Source organism: Talpa europaea (genome assembly GCF_964194135.1).
Source record: "Talpa europaea genome assembly, chromosome: 12".
NCBI lineage: Eukaryota > Metazoa > Chordata > Mammalia > Eulipotyphla > Talpidae > Talpa > Talpa europaea.
The window spans coordinates 82,577,603-82,595,033 of record NC_140079.1 but is presented as its reverse complement, the minus strand read 5'-3'; the positions used below and the strand labels follow the sequence as shown (position 1 = coordinate 82,595,033).

The 17,431-nt window shown below is 44.8% G+C and overlaps 1 protein-coding gene across 1 annotated transcript in view; it reads right to left on the bottom strand.

Moving 5' to 3' along the window:
• SDK1 (sidekick cell adhesion molecule 1) overlaps positions 1–17,431 on the bottom strand; it is a gene marked incomplete at both ends in the record, with an annotated part of 728,549 nt that overhangs the window by 115,312 nt on the left and 595,806 nt on the right. The window contains 3 exons of the mRNA XM_084251360.1: positions 8,418–8,539; positions 11,603–11,794; positions 15,758–15,856. Of these exons, the coding sequence (XP_084107486.1) occupies positions 8,418–8,539; positions 11,603–11,794; positions 15,758–15,856 (413 nt within the window). The remainder of the gene's footprint in view (positions 1–8,417; positions 8,540–11,602; positions 11,795–15,757; positions 15,857–17,431) is intronic.

Here is a 17,431-nt window from a genome sequence, read left to right as displayed (position 1 = left end):
TCTGGGGCTCAGCCCTGTGTTCCTTGCACAGGCCTCTCCCCAGGATCACTGCCTCTCCTCTGGGCCCACATATCACAAGCAGCCTTTGTGAGGTCAAACTTTATTCTTTTTATTATGAGCTTCTGTTTACTAAGTGCTTAGTATACATGAGTTCCATGCTAATGTTTTCAATGTGCTATTGTTTTCCCAGTGGCATGGCAAGGAAAACGAGGCAGGAGGGGTCACGTTATCTTCCCCAGGTGCTGCTCCCTGTCCCCATCCTGACTTCTATGCCCCAGTGAGCACTGATGGGCCCTCCCACACCCACAACTACCACGGAACTGAAGGTTCCCTGTCACCAACACACCTCATGCTTGTCCTTGGTGCTTGTCCCTTCCCTGGTCCTGCCACCAGCAAGGCCAGTTCTGGAGGGAACACGGGAGCCACTGGGGCAGAGCTGGGGTCAGAGTGCCCATTCCAAGGATCCCGAGATATCGCTAAGCCTCAACATTGCCCAGTTTGCTCTTTAACACTTCTATAGATTCTTAAAGAAGAAAAACATCCCTGAAAACACATACACAGGAAAGTAGGACAATTTAGAATAACGCCTTTGGACTAATTATTTTACATTAACATGCCTCTTATTTTCGAAAGGAAGGTCTTCATAAGTGAAAGCCCCTCTGAGCCTGTGGCCTTCTGCTTCTCCCCCTCAGACAGTGATCAGCCAATGAGGTCTTGGTACCTTGTTTCTTCCCTGCACCTCCCCCTTTCCTACTCACTAGAGGTGGGGGCTGCTGTGAGTTTCTCTCGAGGCCCAGTGTCTAGTACAGGGCTGTGGCAAGCAAGCGCACAGTACACAGGGAGCAGATGAAGTGTGGACAGAGCACACCCAGCTGAGGGGAGGATGAGAGCACTTCCCTGGCCACACACACACCTTGATGAGCTCGGGCAGCTCAGGCACAAAGGGAAAACCCCCAGGTTATACATTGACAAGAGCATTTGCCAAGATATTTTCCTGACAACTCACTGAGAGGAGCAAATTATTGTAAGAGGCCCTGAGAAACAGGGAAACAGTGACCAGGCACACATACGCTGTGCTCCTGGGCCAATACATCAGCAAACAGAACAAGGAAACAGTGCCTGAGGCCTTCCCATGTCAGATTCCATCCCCCAGTGGGAAGTGCACCTGGGGATAGAGAACGTTGCTTCATACCCCTGACTTTCCCCAGGAGTGTGTCATCCTGCAGGCCATCATGTAGACACAGCCCGGGGCACATGAGCATCTTACCTGTGGCTCTCGGGCACCTGGCGCTCCGTCTCTCTACCCTTTAGTTACCGAGAGAACAGCGCCCAACAGTCTCTGCTTTATTTTATTAGCCCATAACACTCTCTAAAACAGTTCCTTTTAAGAAAATGGCTACTATTATGTACAAATAAGCACTAAGTGGGTTTTTTTTCCCCTTTCCATTTTCAGAATGAAAACCGTTTTATCTGTACCCAAAGTGTTACCACTAGCATCTTCATTATAGGAAATCCTGCTCAGAGCAGCCTTTTGAGGAGGCTAGATGTGATTCTGGCTATTAGAACTCAGCAAATGGCTGCAGACGGCAGGGGTTCACAGAGGACTGAGCAGGCAAACAGGAGTGGTAAATGAAAACATATCACATTTGCATTCTCCCCTTTTATGGTGCGTCATAAAAATGTGGGAAGAGATGTTTTGCTCACTCTACAGTCAAAGGTTACTAATTAAGCAAAGCATTACTGAACCAGAAATACCTATAAAAGCTGCTTTTTTTTAACCCACATCTGAACATCAGCTTATTACAGGGTCTTTCAATGGGCCCCTCTGATGATTAGGATCTTTCATTCCATAATTCACTAAAGATAACTCCGAGTAATAAAACCTTCTTGGTGCACTTTAAAAATGGTCAGAATTTAAAGGAAACTTTTCTGCAAAGAAGACGCGGTTGAGCTGTAGATCAAAGGGAAGAAGTAGAAACTCGGTGCTTTCATGTAGGGCCTAGTAGGAGGCTGCCAGTCCTGGCCTGGACCTTGAGATCGGCTCAGGTGCTGGCCCCTTCCTGGACCTCCACAACCACTGGCCAGGTTCAGCCCCACTTCTGTTAGCACCCCAAGTAAACCTCTACTCAATCACCTCATTGCCTCACTGGTTTTAATGAGATGCATCATTCACTGGCTGACTCTCTGGACTGGCTGTTCCTGAGTCTTAACTCCTCTTCCAATTCTAGGCCCTGGTCAGGCACAGAGTAGGAGGCAACACACACTGCTTAGGTGGGAGGCTGCTTGGATGGGAGGCTGGGTAGGGAAAGCTTCCACTACAGCCTGGAAAGCGTGAGCTGGTTTGCTCAGCTTGAGAGAATTGGGTGTGGAATATTCCAGTAAGCTTTGCCTACACAACTCACAGTCTCAAGAGAGAGCCCCACTACTTTGAGTTCAGAAAAGTTGGAGCTTGTCTAGAGCAGGAAAACCGTGGAGAGCTTCTTAGATAACTGGAGTAGGATCCTGGGGGATAATATAACGAGGGTGTGGCACTTAGAGAAGAGGCCCTGGGATAGGGCCATGAACTGTCCTGTAGGCTGACCGGGTTCTCAAAGGAAATTTAATTTGTAACATATCCATGCAGTTACCCCTGTTTTGCACCTATAGCCTGAGCTTGGTGACTTGCCAAAAGTCATAAAACTTGGACACAGCAGAGCTGGGAGTCAAGTTTAGCACCTCCCTCTCAAGTTTAGCACCTCCCTCTCACACCTCCCTCTGTGCTATTTGTTTTCACATGGCTGGCTTTTTGGAGGACATGGCCTTTTTGGAGGACCAAGTCGGACTCAGTCATCCGTGGAACAGGGCGAAGGCCAGAAGGAGGCACAGAGAGGAACAGGCTGGCATTTCTTGTGCCTGGAGTCCCAGCACTAAGAGTGAGAAGAGGCACCACAGATGTGTTCTTTCCCTGGATGGGCCATGTGAGCACTGGGGAGGATGTACATAGGTCAGAGTAGATTCTGAGTCTGTGGAAAACTGAACACTGGCCTTAAGGCCTTTAAAGGCATTTAAAGAGATGCCTATTCAAGGCATATCCTGCTGTAATATGTCCTTTAGGTTAGAAGCAACAGGTCACAAGTGAAAACAAGATGAGTTTGCCAAAACAAATGGATATTTATGCTAATGTTGGTAACATTCTTGAGATTTTCTTGGGATATCTTAGGGTATCACTGAAAATCAGCCCAACTTGTTCAACCAAAAGAGTACGATTTATTATAGCATAAAACCAGGGTAGCAGTCTGTTCATGGAGTCACTCCAGATATTTGAAGTAAAACGACATTGCTTTCCTGTGACACCAGGCATCGTCAGAGAAGAGACAAGCCACAGCCATGTGCTCTGCTCTAGGATGGAGCCCTCTACCCAGGGCTCTCAATGCATCCGGATGAAATGCACAGCTCCTCCCAATCACTGCTATTTTCTAGAGAGCCCACAAAAGCTCTATAATCCTTACCTTCTGGGGTTTAGAACAAAGCTGCTTTTTTCCCCCCAAGAATGAACATTTACCCTCTAGGAACATTAAAACACAAATGGTTCAGATAATGATTTTTAGGGGGAGAAACATTATTTTGTTTTTGAATTTTTAGCCATCTGTACTACTACCAGAATTTTGAAACTTGCTGAGTTAATGTTAAAATGTCTTAGAAAATATTTCTTAGTTCTTCCAGTTCTGGTAATATGGCAAACAAGATAACCCAAAAAGGACTTGCATCCCCAAAGCTTTATTGGTCAGAGAAAACCAGAGGCCTCCTAGGTGCACAGCTGAGCACTTGAGGAAGTGCGTCCTCACTCTGAGCAGCCAAGGTAGTGGGGCTGAATGGCCGCGGGGATGGGACATGGTGCATTTTGTTCAATGGAGATGAGAAGGATGGAGCTCCCTCACATTCTCCCAGCAAAACAGAGATCCAGAAAGTCTAGATCATCCATGAAAAGTCATTCGCATGCAGAGGATGTTAGCTGGGGAGGGGCTGGCCACCAAGCAGTCCCACCTCTGAGACCCAGGGTTCTGGGTCCCTGGAGCAGGACCAGAGACAATAGCTTTCCATTCACTCTGTATCTGGGAAGTTACATGCAAATCCAACAAGGCCTTGGACCCAAAGAATCCAATGAACTGATTTCAGGTGGGGCCTGGGTATTAGTGTGTGTTAAAATCTCCCCATGCACTGACTCACAGGACTGAGAATGCAGAGCATTTAAAAAGATGCCCACAAGATCCCACTGGGCCAGTGAGGTTGGGTCATCAGCAATCCTGCCTCTCACCTCTGTCCGCAACGCAATCAAGTTCCTGTTTATGAAAACTGGTGAGAAAAGAAACTATTGATCTTCAAAACTAAACCAACAACCAGAAAAAGCCAAGTTCACTTATGAACACAGATATAAAAATCTTATAGCCCAAACCAAATAAACATCATAATCAGGTTGTGTTCATCTCAGGAACAATGAAATAGTTGGATATTAGAATATCCATATACCCATTTCCTTCCCACCAGATGGAAGAAGAAAAAACAAGTGAACAACTCAATAGATGGAAGACATAATTTGATAAAATTAGACTTCTTTATTATTTCTTAAAAGCCCCCCCCCCAAAATAACACCTAACAAACAGGATTAGAAGAAAGTTGTCTTAACTGAATGTAGGTAGCTTATTAAAAGGTAGCCAAAAAACCCACTAAAAATGTACATGATTAAATAGTAAAATAATTTCTTTAAAGTTAGTAATAAAACAAAGATTGTTCTAACACTGTTCCAATTTAATATGATACAAGATTTAGTTCTCTCAATAAGATTACAGAATGAATTAATAAAAAGAGACAAAAAAGAGGGAAAAAAGATGTAAAAATATCAAAGGAAGAAACAAACTGTCACTATTAATAGATGATGTGATTTATTTATAGAAAACTTTAGTAGAAGTAACAAGCTAACAAGGAGATTCTCAAATTTTCTGATTACGACACCAACACACCAGGCTGAGCAGGGGCACATACCCAGGTCACAGGTGTGAATCCTGGAGCCAGGATGTTCCAGTGCAAACTGACTCCTTGGCTTTGCTGTGTGACCCTGATACTGCAAGCCGTGCGTGTCTTATCTCTAAGAAACGCAACAGCAACCACTCCAGAATCGTTATCAGGATTACATGAGTTAATATTTGTAAAAGCACTTAGAACACATAAGAGTTCACTCAATACAGAAAAATGGTCAAAAATCAATAGTGATTCTAGATGCCAGCAGCAAAGTCAGAAAATGAAATTACAAATACACATAAAATCTTGCAAATAGTACCACTGACCATATTTTACAGGTGAGGAAATTAAGGTTCACAAAGAAGTTAAGTAGTATGTCCAGATCACAGAGTCAGGATCATTTTTCCTGCCTTTCTGAGAGCATGTAGTGATTTCATAAGAAGAAAATAGCTAACAAAAGTAGAATTAAACAAATGGGAACACTCATAATATTTCTGGATAGAAAGACTCAGCCTCATACAAGATCACAAGGCCAGGAAAATCCTAACTAAGTCAAGCTCTGTGTGTGTGTGTGTGTGTGTGTGTGTGCGCGCACGCACGCATTGCTGGGGGCACTGGGGAGATCTTACCAGATGTTAAAATGTAATTTAAAACCTCTATAATTAAACAATGTGGAGTTAGTGCATGAATAACCAGACTAATAGAATAGAATAAAAAGTTCAGAAATACTCAAGTACACATGGGAATTTAATTTTACAAATCAGGAAGAGAAAAAAAATGGACTTTAAAATAAATGGCTTTAAAACAACTGCATAGCTATTTGCAAAATGATAAAAATAGAGTCATACCTCACTCTATATAAGGGCAAACTCCAAATAATGGAGATCAAAATACAAAAATGAAACACTAAAAGTGGCAGTAGAATATTGGATGAATGCCTTTATAACTTGAGCATGGGGGAAACTGTTGCAATATGACTCAAAAATCTAAAAACCTGTAAAAGCAGATTGATAAATTAGACTTCAGATTTTTTTTGCATGACAAAAAATTACATACGCAAAATGTGATGGGAACACAAAAATGCTACAATCTGTAGAAGAGGGAACTGGTAATTTCTAGAAAATTCACATATACATTAGTTGTTTGATTCAACAATACTGCTCTTAGGAATCTAACCCAAACACATAGTAGCAAAAATACAAAATGCTTAGGCCTCAGAGGTTGCCACACCATGATCCCTGGTACTTGTGAGTATATTACTTTACATGGGAAAAGGGACTTTGGAAAAGTGATTAAAGTTAAAAACCTTGAAATAGGGAGATTATCCTGGATTAGCTTTGTGGTTCAATACAATCACACAAATCCTTAAAAGTAGAAAATGGATCTGATGGAAGGAGGAGAGAGTTGAAACCTGAAAAAGACTTGACCAGTCATTTCTGACTCTGAAGATGAAGAATGGGGCCACAGGCCAAGGAATGTGATGGCCACTGGGAATTAAGAACAGCTCTCAGCTCACAGCCCGCACAGTTCTAGAACTATAAAGAAGTGAATTTTGCCAACCATTTGAATCAACAAGGAATTAGATCCTCCAGACATGAATGCAATGCTGCTGAAACGTTGATTTGAGTCCATGAAATACAATTTGGATTTCTAACCAACAGACTTGCAAGAGAATACATTTGTGTTATTCAAGCCACTAAGGGTTAGTAGCTTATTATTGCAGCCACAGAAAACTAGTGTACATCCCTGATGCCTGAAAGCAGAGGGCTGGTTAGATGAACAAACCTTAAATCATCCACATGAGGGAAGACTCTGCAACTGTAAAAGGGATGTGGGCGCTCTCCACACAAGGTACAGAGTGATCTTTGGTGTTGTTGCCAGTTGAAGATAGGAAGGCACAGCATGTTATGATGTAAGAAAGGTGGGCACATATATGTATATTTGCTTATGCTTCAAAAAATCAAGAAAGAGTAAACCTAAAACCTATATATGGGGCATTTGGAGGAGAGAAGTGACAGTGTAAAAGGAAAAGGTGAACATGAACTTATATGATTATGCCTTTTCTATAGTTTTGTCTTTGAGATCATGTAAATCAGTGACATGCTCAAAAATATATTCAATTTAAGATGTTTTAACAATGTTTTAAAAAAGCAAAAGGATTTTTAAAGAAAGCAATCACTAAAATTTGAAGCAAAAGAGCAAAACAAAACAAAACAAAAACTCTGAAATGAATAAACCTAATTTTGTATTTAGTTGGTGATATAACTGCACAGAGAAAAGAATTTAGAATTCAGTATTTTGACTGTACATCCACAGTGGAATACAGTCTAAGAAACAAAAAAATGCTTAAATTGCATTCAGTAGCCTTATTGTTAGTAGTGGCATTGAAATTACAGCTTGAAAACTTTTTATACAATAGTAGGATAAAGAAAATGAGTAATTATGTTAATATTAAAAACAATTTTAGCATATGAAAAAGGTATTTAAAATATAAATTCCAAGTTAAGTAATCTTCAATTTGCATTGGAAATACCATTATGATCTCATGATGTTTCAAAAAAGTATGTATTTCCTCTCTGTGTCCACTGGAAAGGTTTAGAAGCAATGACCAACCACTAGCAACCCTCAGTTGCCCCATATCCAGATTTGGGTCTTTAAATGCCACTTGACACTAAACTTGCCAGGTAAGAATCCTGTAGCTCAATTTGCACTTGGGGCAGGCAGTCATAGGTGATTCTAAGGCATCCTATTGTATCAGAAAGCAAAGATATCATCAAAGATTAGAGTTCTCTTGTTGAAGCATAGAACATGAAGGCCTGACCCCTGGCCAAAGATGGGTCAATTAGGTTCAAAAAGAATAATAACTGTAGGTGATTAAAAGGCACTGACTATATTAAAAATGGATATATTAAAAAATACTGGTAACTTGGGAAAGAGATAGCAGTGCGGAAAAAAAAAAAGAAAAATTTTTTCAACATCGGAAGTAACTAGATGACCAGATTACTTTGAAATTGGTAATCAAAGGAAAAGGATTTGGAATTTACCTTCCTTCCCATTTTTAGGGTAACTAAATAACTGAAGTGATGAGGGGAAGTATTTCTTTTCAGAGATGAGCTACTAGAGGAGGAAAGATTGATTAAAAAAGTACCATTTTGAGTACTGTAAGAAAATAGTTAATTGAGAAAAAAATCATTCAGGAATGAGATCATAAGATATAGAGCTGGTGGGGAGTGACAAGGTGATCCTGCACCTCAGTTGTCTCCAGTCTCTGGCTCTCTGATCCTAAAACACAGCCACCTCCCAGGCGGCTGAGCAGCTCCAGCCCATGAGTCATTGTTCTGCAGAGGCATCACTTAACTGCCCCCAAGTAGAGACCCCAGTATCACTCCTAGGAAACTCTGACCCTTAGTTGAGACACATACCTGCCCCTCTACGATCCACCTGGAGATGGAGGTCTTCCCGTCGTAGCCTGGTCGGAACTGAAGAGTAGCAGAGCGAGGGCTGATGTTGGAAATGACCAAATTGGATGGGGCACCAGGAAGTTCTAGAGACAAATGAGAGAGGAAAAGTAGAGATTTAAATTCTGTCACAGCTCAGGAAATATATCAAACACGTCAGCAAGTAAATAGTCTCAAAACACCATGCTGCCAAAAATAGGGTTTGTTTTCAAAACCGTGAAAGGGAGAAGCTAAACTTTCCCAAGGACATGCTCACAACATAATTCTTACTTTAATAGGGTCACCCATCAGGTTTCAAGTCATCTGAAGAGGCACTGGAGACATATTCATGTAACCTCTTAGGGGATAAACTCTGAAGGTAGGGACCATGTCTTACTCACCACTGTACATAATAGATAATTCATAGGTATTTGGATGAAGAAAGGATGAATGAAGGTAATTTTTCCAGGCTCCTAAAAGACATGACCACTATCCTTTCTAGGCTCCTAAAAGATGTGACCACTCCTTTTTATGACCACTACGCTGTCTTGGAAAGAGAATGAGGACAGGGGACAGGAGCGTGCCCACGGCCCTGTGTTACTTCCAGGCAGCACGACATGGGTAGGTGTGTAGGTTGTGGGCTTAGGCTTCCTGGGACTGGTTTCCAGGACAACTGAATGCAGGTGAAAGTGCAGAACTCTTCACACTCTGCCTGTGTTCAGTTTCTCTGGCAACTAAATGAAGGGAAGGTGGTTCTGAAGGAGGTGCCCATCATCTGAGGTCACCCATGGCACGCCTACTCCTCCTGCAGTAGGCTGCTCACCCAGAGAGCCTGTCCAAGTCAGAAGTGATTACCATGAGCTCAGGATGAGAGCTCTTATATTGTTGTGCAATGCAAAATACTCTCTAGAGAAAGATAATGGGGCAGAATGAAGAGGGGAAAAGACAACGCAAGTCGCCAAAAGGGCTGTCAGACCATGCTGTTTCTGAGGAGTGACTTCCTGCTGTGCCATTGCTTGGGGTATTTGAAACCAGGTCTTGCACAGAGTCAACAAAACCACTTTGGTGATCAATTCAGTATTGGCAGAGGCAAGCTCTCTAGGATCTCGAGGGTCCTTTTTCATATCTAGTTTAATGAGTTTGAAGCAGAAAATGTTTAAATCGAAGGACAAGTGACTCTTCTTTATATTCCTCGGCTCTCTGGCTTCGTAAATGGTTCTTTAGTCACTAATGGATGTAAACTTCAAGCACAGCAAACATAAGACAGTCCCCCTAAGTGACCATCATAATGTGATTTTGCTTCTAGTCAATACTTAGATCGCTCAGGGAAGTCTCAAGAGCAATCTCCAGCCACAGGTGATCTGACCTGTAAATGAAGCCACAGCAGTTCTGTGGCTCCCTTCACCTGGGGTATCAGAGGTGTCCCAGCAGCCAGTCCCCTCTCCCCTCCTGTCCTCACTCTGCAGTTTCTGTACAGCCCAGGTCACAGTAATCAGATGTGGAGGCCGGTGGAGGTCAGCGGGACTGGTGTACTGCCCCAGTTGGACAGTGCCCGGACCATCTCAGGGAAAACTCTGGTCAAACACACGCCCTCCCTCCCTCCCCCTCAATGTGGTACTCAGTTGCTATGTGCAAGCAAATTAAAGAACACGCTACCACCATCATCACTACTTCAGCACAGTAACAATATTTTAAGTATGAGCTTTGGGAACTGGCTTTAAATGCTCTCAGTAGGCGCTGCAGGAGCTGACTATCTACATGGGAAACATTAATCTTTCTGCAAGACAAAGAATTCCTTCTTTCAAGAAGAGATTTATTTTGCAAGTGCCTTTTAAAAAATTACCAATTGCATAGACATCACCTGAGAAGTTGTTCCACAGGCAAATGCTCCAGCCACGCCTCATAGTCACAGAGTAGACATGAGGGAGGGGGCCAAGCAATCTTAAGAAGCCCCTGTGATTCTGATGCCCTGGACAGTGTTAGAACCACCACCTTTGAGGGAGGACATGGGGCTATCTATAGGTGGACAGAAAGACTGGGCTATCTTTGGGACAGTGCTGGGCTCAAGGCTCCACTGCTGGCAGTATAGGTTGTTCGTGGTTTCCAGAAAGTGCCATATGAGGTCATACTGCCAGATGAGAGGAAACATGTCCCCCTCGTCCTTCTCTGACACCACATACAACACAGGCTGCTGGCTCATTAGAGCGGAATGTGAGATGAGGCAGGAGCAGGTTTATCACTGTAGGCTTTTTATTCTGCATACATTTCACTTGTGTATTCTCTTCAGGTCGCGCACGTCACCCTTCCAGGACAGCAATTAGGTTATGAAGACTGAACTGGATCTGAGGGTCTATGTACGGGATAAATGCTGTTGGAAAGGGATCTTTACATTCAGGTCATTATACCGAGGCTCCATGCTTTCCTTAAAGACTAAACTAAGGCAAATTGATGACTTTTAAATGGCAAGAGATTTATGGCTTTAATCTCAGAATTGAACTAATAACTCCACAGTATTTTCTCATGACAGGAACCTGTGAATCCTTGAAAAAACACTTTCATTTTAAATACAAACTTTACAATTAGAGAGAAAAGTGAGTAATAATTTTCTAAAGCTGAAAAGAAGTAAGCTGGCTATTTAGGAAGAGATCTGAACTTCAAAAAGGACATGAGAGCAGGTGTAACCCATGTCCACACCAAGGTCAAATTCAACCCAAGCACTCTGTTCATTTAGCAAGAATACTGCACCATTGCTTATATTTTTCTCCCCCCATCTCTTTACCTTTCCTTCCTATTGTTTCCTACTTTGTTTTTTAAATTCAAACTTAAATTTTTATTGTTTTGTTCAGTGAATAGTTTTCACTTCCTGTTCTTAATTTATTACCCACATAACACAAAGTTTGTGTTTTTCTACTGTGTGGTCCTCCACTTAGGCTCACACTTTATGGAATCCATCTCTTTCCTCCCTCCCATAAGCACATTCCCATAATCCACACCCTAAAAAAGAAATGTTAAGCCACCCTAAAAAGACACTAGACTACGAAGCTGAGTTTGGGCATTATCCACTCACCCCTAACCACCTTGGCAGGCAGCATCTGTACAAAGAAGTCCATCACCAAGAACTCTCCAAGGGAAATGCGGAGGCAAGGAAAGCTCGCCAGGATTTTACTGACCTGGAGGCACTCCAGAAGAAATGGTGGATGATGTTGCCAGGCCGGGCCCCACAGCAGTAACAGCAGCCACGTCGATGGTGTAGGTGGTGAGAGAGGACAGTCCTTTGATCTTGTATTCGTGAGTTGTGCTATTTAGAGTGTGTGAGAGACGAGAGTCGTTCTTACCATACACCTCCCAGGAAATCTGATAGCCTAGAAATCGATAACAGGAGGGTTAATTTAGGTCCTCTGAAGGCCAAGAGCTGAGGCTGGACACCGCACCTCTGTCACCTGCGCAGATCTGAGACAACAGTGATGACAACCCACTGCCCTACTAGAAAGGGCTCCTTCCTTTGTGCTCCCCCAGAAATTTCCATCGCATCACTTTTCAATCCACAGTGGCCCTCTCCTCCGTGACAGTGAGCTATAGGAGGGCAGGGCCTGTGCAACATTTTGGTAACCTTGGTCCCCAGTGCATGGAATGAAGAATAAAGACTGCCAGTCTGCTTCACTTGATTCAACTGTCTCTTATCAAATTCTGGATGCATTTTATCAGCAGTTGCATTTTTAGAAGTTGATGCTCTCATTATGCAGTACCCAGTCAGTAGCCTACTCTTGTGTTCCAGCTAACTTGTGGAATTACTGCTACTTTTTCTGCTATGAAATGATCTGTCCGGCACTCTTTCATTGTAAATAGTGCTTTGCCTTCCAGTGTTTTATCTGAGTACAAAAGTCTTTCTTTTGGTTCTGCCTTCCTCTTTTTGAATCCCCTGTTTTCCTAGTGAAATCTGATTTCCCTTGTATACTGTTCAGTCCAATGGGGTCTCATAATCACAATTTATTCAGCTTCAGATTCCATCATGATGTGGGTCTCAGAGAAAAAAGGCCCAGTTAGCCCCTGAATTGGCCCCGTGGAGGGGAGTTTATGTGATTAGAACAGGCTAAGGAGTGTCTGGTAAAGGGGAGACAGTGATGGAAAGAGCTCCTGAGCCCGGAGACAAAGGGAAGCGAGAAAGTGCTTGCTCTTCCCTCTTCCCAGGCAATGAGCTCAGGGGTGCTGAAGCACGGGGAGGTGCCTTTGCTCTCTTCCTCCTCCTCATGGAAGCAGTAAATACAGTTAGAAACTTGCACTCACAGGCACACAAGCATTTAGAGGAAAGTATCTTGGGACTTTAATATTTTGGAAAAAAACTAACATCAGAAGCCGCCACCTGCCTGCCACCCCACGGAACCTGACGGTCCAGCACCTCTGGGCATGGCACTGAGGATCCCGGGCTGCGGGGGCATGTGAGGAGCAGAGGCAGGCAGGGCATGGATGCTGTACCTGGTGGCTCAACACACATCAGAACTGTCAAATCATGTTAGCTGCATGCCTGCTTGAGGCCTTGCCATGCTCCAAGGTCTCTGCCCCAGGCCCCTGAAGACCACTTAACCCTGAACTCGTCTGCTTATGGCTCTCAGCTTGGCCTTGGGCCTTGCTTTTCCTCTTCTCCAGGGGCTCGTGCATGTGCCCTTGCACAGCTGCCCTTTCCCATCCCAACCGTGACCTTGGAGTCCCCATCTAGTCCTGGGTTGAGACTTTAGAGACTCCTTCTTAACCATCCTGATGGCTAACCCTGCTCGTTCTCTGGGGGCCAGCACTCTAGCCAGGATTGGGAACAAAATGTATCATGAAGACAACAACCACAGCAAGCCTTCTAGGCCGAGAATACTAGTAACTTCCAGTACAGAGAGTACTGGCGGCCTTTCTGTACACGTGTTAATTTCCTTTAATCCTCACAATAAACCTTGAGGTTGGAACCATGTTTATCTCCAGGTCACAAAGGAGAAAACCAAGGTGCAGTAAGCTGTGAACTTGCCAGCAGTTGAGGGGATTTCTAGGGTTTCCCAGGCTCCTCATGCTGCTCAAGGTGCTTCCTGCAGTGCCACTTTCTCCCCAACCCTTGCCACCTAGGAGGAAACCTGAAATCATCCCCCAACTGGGTGCTTAGGTCTGAAAAATCTCTGAATAGTTTGGTACTCAGGGTCTACTCGAGTGGACAGGAGAAGGAGGCTTTCTTTAGTGTCACAGCCTCCCTGTCACACAATTTTATTTGTTTAAAAGCTGTTCTGCATCAAAATCTACCAAAATACAGCAGCTTTATATCATGGTGGCCTGGAGGCTAAACACAGCGATTCTAGCATGTTGGGTAAGTGCTGGGATTTATTAGTATCAAAATTAATAATTTGGCATGTTAAAGTTACTGTGGGTACAAACTAAGCCAAGACCCTCAAAAACACCTGAAGAAAGAAAGTGCCGGCTTAGATGCCTAAGAAAGGGGCCATGTGAAGTCTGCACAGGGACACAGCAGTGGCACGTGGGGCAGAGAGGCCTCCGTTATTTCTGGGAGGTGCATGGAGCTAGCCCAGGAGTGTTCCCTCTGGCTCCTGCATGCAGAGGAGCGAGGAGCGAGGAGTCAGCCTCTGCCAGGAGCAGTGCCTCCAGCTGGCGTCCTACCTGCTCTGAACGGTTGCCTAACTGAGACTAACGACTGTAGGAGCTTCTGAAATAATTTTCTGTTGATCTGAAGTAAATTCCCTACAAGAGAGCAGTACATCCAATCACAAACTGTCTGTCTGCATCCCAGCCCTCATAAATCAGAGTTTACGGAGGGAGAGTGGGAGAGGTTGAAATTTACAATGAGAGTGCAGTGGGCAATTTTCTGGGGTGGGTGGGCCACCCCCTACTCAGCGTTTCCCTCTTCTTGGTCCTGAACTAAAACAAAACAAGGCAGAGGGGAAGCTCTCCGCTTACTAGCACCAAGGCTGATAAACTATCATTTCCTATAAGGCCTCCAACCACATGACGCTGTGCAAAGGACCAGGCTATTATGCTGTCATCTGCCTCTAACAGCCACCTACAGCTTTAATGGGGAAGGCTTCTAAGGGATGGCAGAGCCACAGCAACATTTCCGGAAAATGGCTTTAGAGGCCAGGTTTGCCTAAAACATTGTTTTTCTCTTGCTGCGCTTGGTAAAATAGGCCAGGGAGCTGTTGGAATGCTCCATAGGAGACCCACTTCGATTTGGAGGGTGCTGGCCTGTCTGGGGGCAGAGTGGCCAGGGCCAGGGCCAGTCTTGCTAAGGGCAGGTGCTGCCCGGACAGCCAGTGAGGCACGGAGACAACTGGCAGGCCTCACCTCTAGGCAGGCCTTCTGGGACGCCAGGCACATATTATGGTGTAGGTGGCATGGGCCAGACAAAGTGAGGGGGGGGCAATGTGACCCCAGGGAGGACAAAAGCAGAATGTCTGCCCGAAGCTCTGCTGTAGTGAGCCCCCAGCCCAGGATCAGGAGTGCAAGCAGCCTGCTGGCTCTAACTCCAAAAGTCAGGGCTTTGAAGGTCAAGTTCCATAATAAACGATAAACTGTTGCTTGTAACTATAGGTATTTGTTTAAATAAAATATGAAAATGAGTTCATTAAGGCCTAATAGCTGGAGAACACAGATGATCATAAATTGGAACTATTGGCAACCACCGCTTAGCTGTGAAATGTTGGCTCAACTCAAATGATTACACCTATGGGGCTTCCTTTAAGATTTAAAACAGAAGTCAAGTGTGCAGTGTGTTCTGAAAGGCCAGGGCCGGGCCTGAAAAGAAGAGTCCTCAAGTCTCTATAGCAGGAGGCCTCGTCAGCTCTGCCCCACGTTAGGCCATTCCAGATCTGCAGACTTTCAGCACAGCACCTGCACAGAGTAGGCATTCAGTGCGCATGTGCTGAAGAGGAAAGACCACCTCATCTCTCCCAGGCTCAGTTTCCTCGTCTACAACAGTTTTAATCTCAGTGTTTGCCTTATTGTGTTTACATGAGAATTAAGGGAGATAAAAGTGTGTGGGAGAAAAACACCATAAAGTAATGCATTCTTGTGATCAAAGAGATCTGAGAGGTTTGGTAAGAGGATGCAAGGAGACCAGGTCTGATCTCTGAGGCTGAAGCCCATGCAGGGGAAGGCCCCCACATGCGGCTGGGCTTTTGGGGCTGGCCCTGGTGGGTAACCAAGCCCCAGGCTGACGTGGCAGTTGGCAAAAACACAGACAGACAGGCACACTCTGTCAGCCGTTTTGTTGGAAGCAGTCTCGGCCTCCCTGTGCTGGTGTAAACTTGCTTTTTCTTTTTTTGGAAAATGGGGACTCTCACCTGTAATGATGCCGTTTTTCTCCAGAGGCTCCTGCCAGCTGACCTTGAGAGATGTGTCCAGAATCTCTGTGAAACTCAGATGTCCCACAGCTCCTGGCTCTATGATTAAAAATAAAGTCCTCTGTTACACAACCACCTCCAGCTCTTTGGGTCAGATTTGTATGGCAAGTTCTAACCATGGAAGGGAGCCAAGCCAGAGGCTGCAGGAAATATCAAGACCAGCCTGGAAGGGATGAGGGAATTCGAGGTGCTGAAGGCATGTGGGCTGTGGTCACATCAATGAGTTTACTCAGCTTCCTTGCAGCCACGCTGCCGGGAGCAGGAGAAACCGGCAGTGGATTTAGATCTCTCGTCCTCTGCCTTTCTCTTCCATTCATCTAATTAGATCAACTGGGTTGGCTGGATCCTGAGAAGCAGTCACCTATACTTCATCCCTGGACATGAATCCACATTTGTGTGTCTGGTTTGTGTGGGGTCAAGAACCAGGGGAAGCCCAGTGTCTGGCCCACACCTGGTTGCAGGTGACACCAGCACTCCTGTTGCAGAATTGCAGGTTTGTCCCCTTCGGTCACTCTCCCCAGGGACTTGACAGTGGTAGGGCAGGGGTCTGAGGAAGTTCCAGCAAATGTGTACTTTTCTCAGGAGTTTCTTGGCACTATAGTCCCCTGCTCCTAACACAAGGAGGTAGAAGAGCAGAAGGTGGTTTAAAGCTGGGTCAGTGCTGGTCTGAAACCTGGCTCCACTGCTTGTATTCTGGAATAATTTAAACTTGCAAAGCCTTAGTTTGCTCATCTGTGAAATGTGAGAATTAAAATAACTCACTCCACCAGGTAATGGTGAGAATGAAGTTTAACAAGACATGAAAGCAGGTAGCAGGTCCCTGGCACCACAGAAATGCTTACTGATGTTAGCTGCTATCATTATGATCCACTGCCAGTCATCACACATTCAGAACATAAAGTAATTTTTCAGATGAGCTTACTGCTGCTTGGAAAAGCATCTGAGGGAAAGAGACTTGAGAAGCTAAAACATGAATTAAATAGATGCAGAATCATAGATTCTCAGACCCAGGGGACATTACAAATGTCCTCTGTTCTCTCTCCCACTTCACAGCTGTGGAATTCAAGGCCAGGTCCAGATCAGTTCTAGGACACAAAGCACACAGATCTCCCTAGAGGGACAGCAGGACAGGACAAGTCACCCCTGGATGCAACTTCAGGGGCTTCTGACCCTCATGCTCCAGCCTTCCTAGATTTAGAGACCTTCACTGCTCCTACAAATAGACCCATTTAGCCAGCCTCCCCACGTAGTGGTCGGAGGGGGAAGAGGCTGCCTCATAGTTCAGAGGTGAAGGGTTGACTGTGCTGCGTGATGCTCTCACTGAAGGCTGGTGAGTCCCAGCTCTGCAGGGCATGGGGAGCAGATAGAAGGGAAATAGTTGATAGGAGGCTGGAGCCTTAAGATGGGATGGGGGAGTGGAAGGGGGAGAGGAAGGGAAGGAGATGGATGTCACTGTTGACTGAGCCACGCATTGTGTGGGTGCCTGGCAAATATCACTTAACTAGGAAATAGGGCTGCTTTGCTCAGACCAGCTCTGCCCTCTTCTCTACAGTGATGCCATGTGTTTACCCTCTCAGAGGCCAGCTCAGGAGAAATGCAAGGGACAAAGTCACA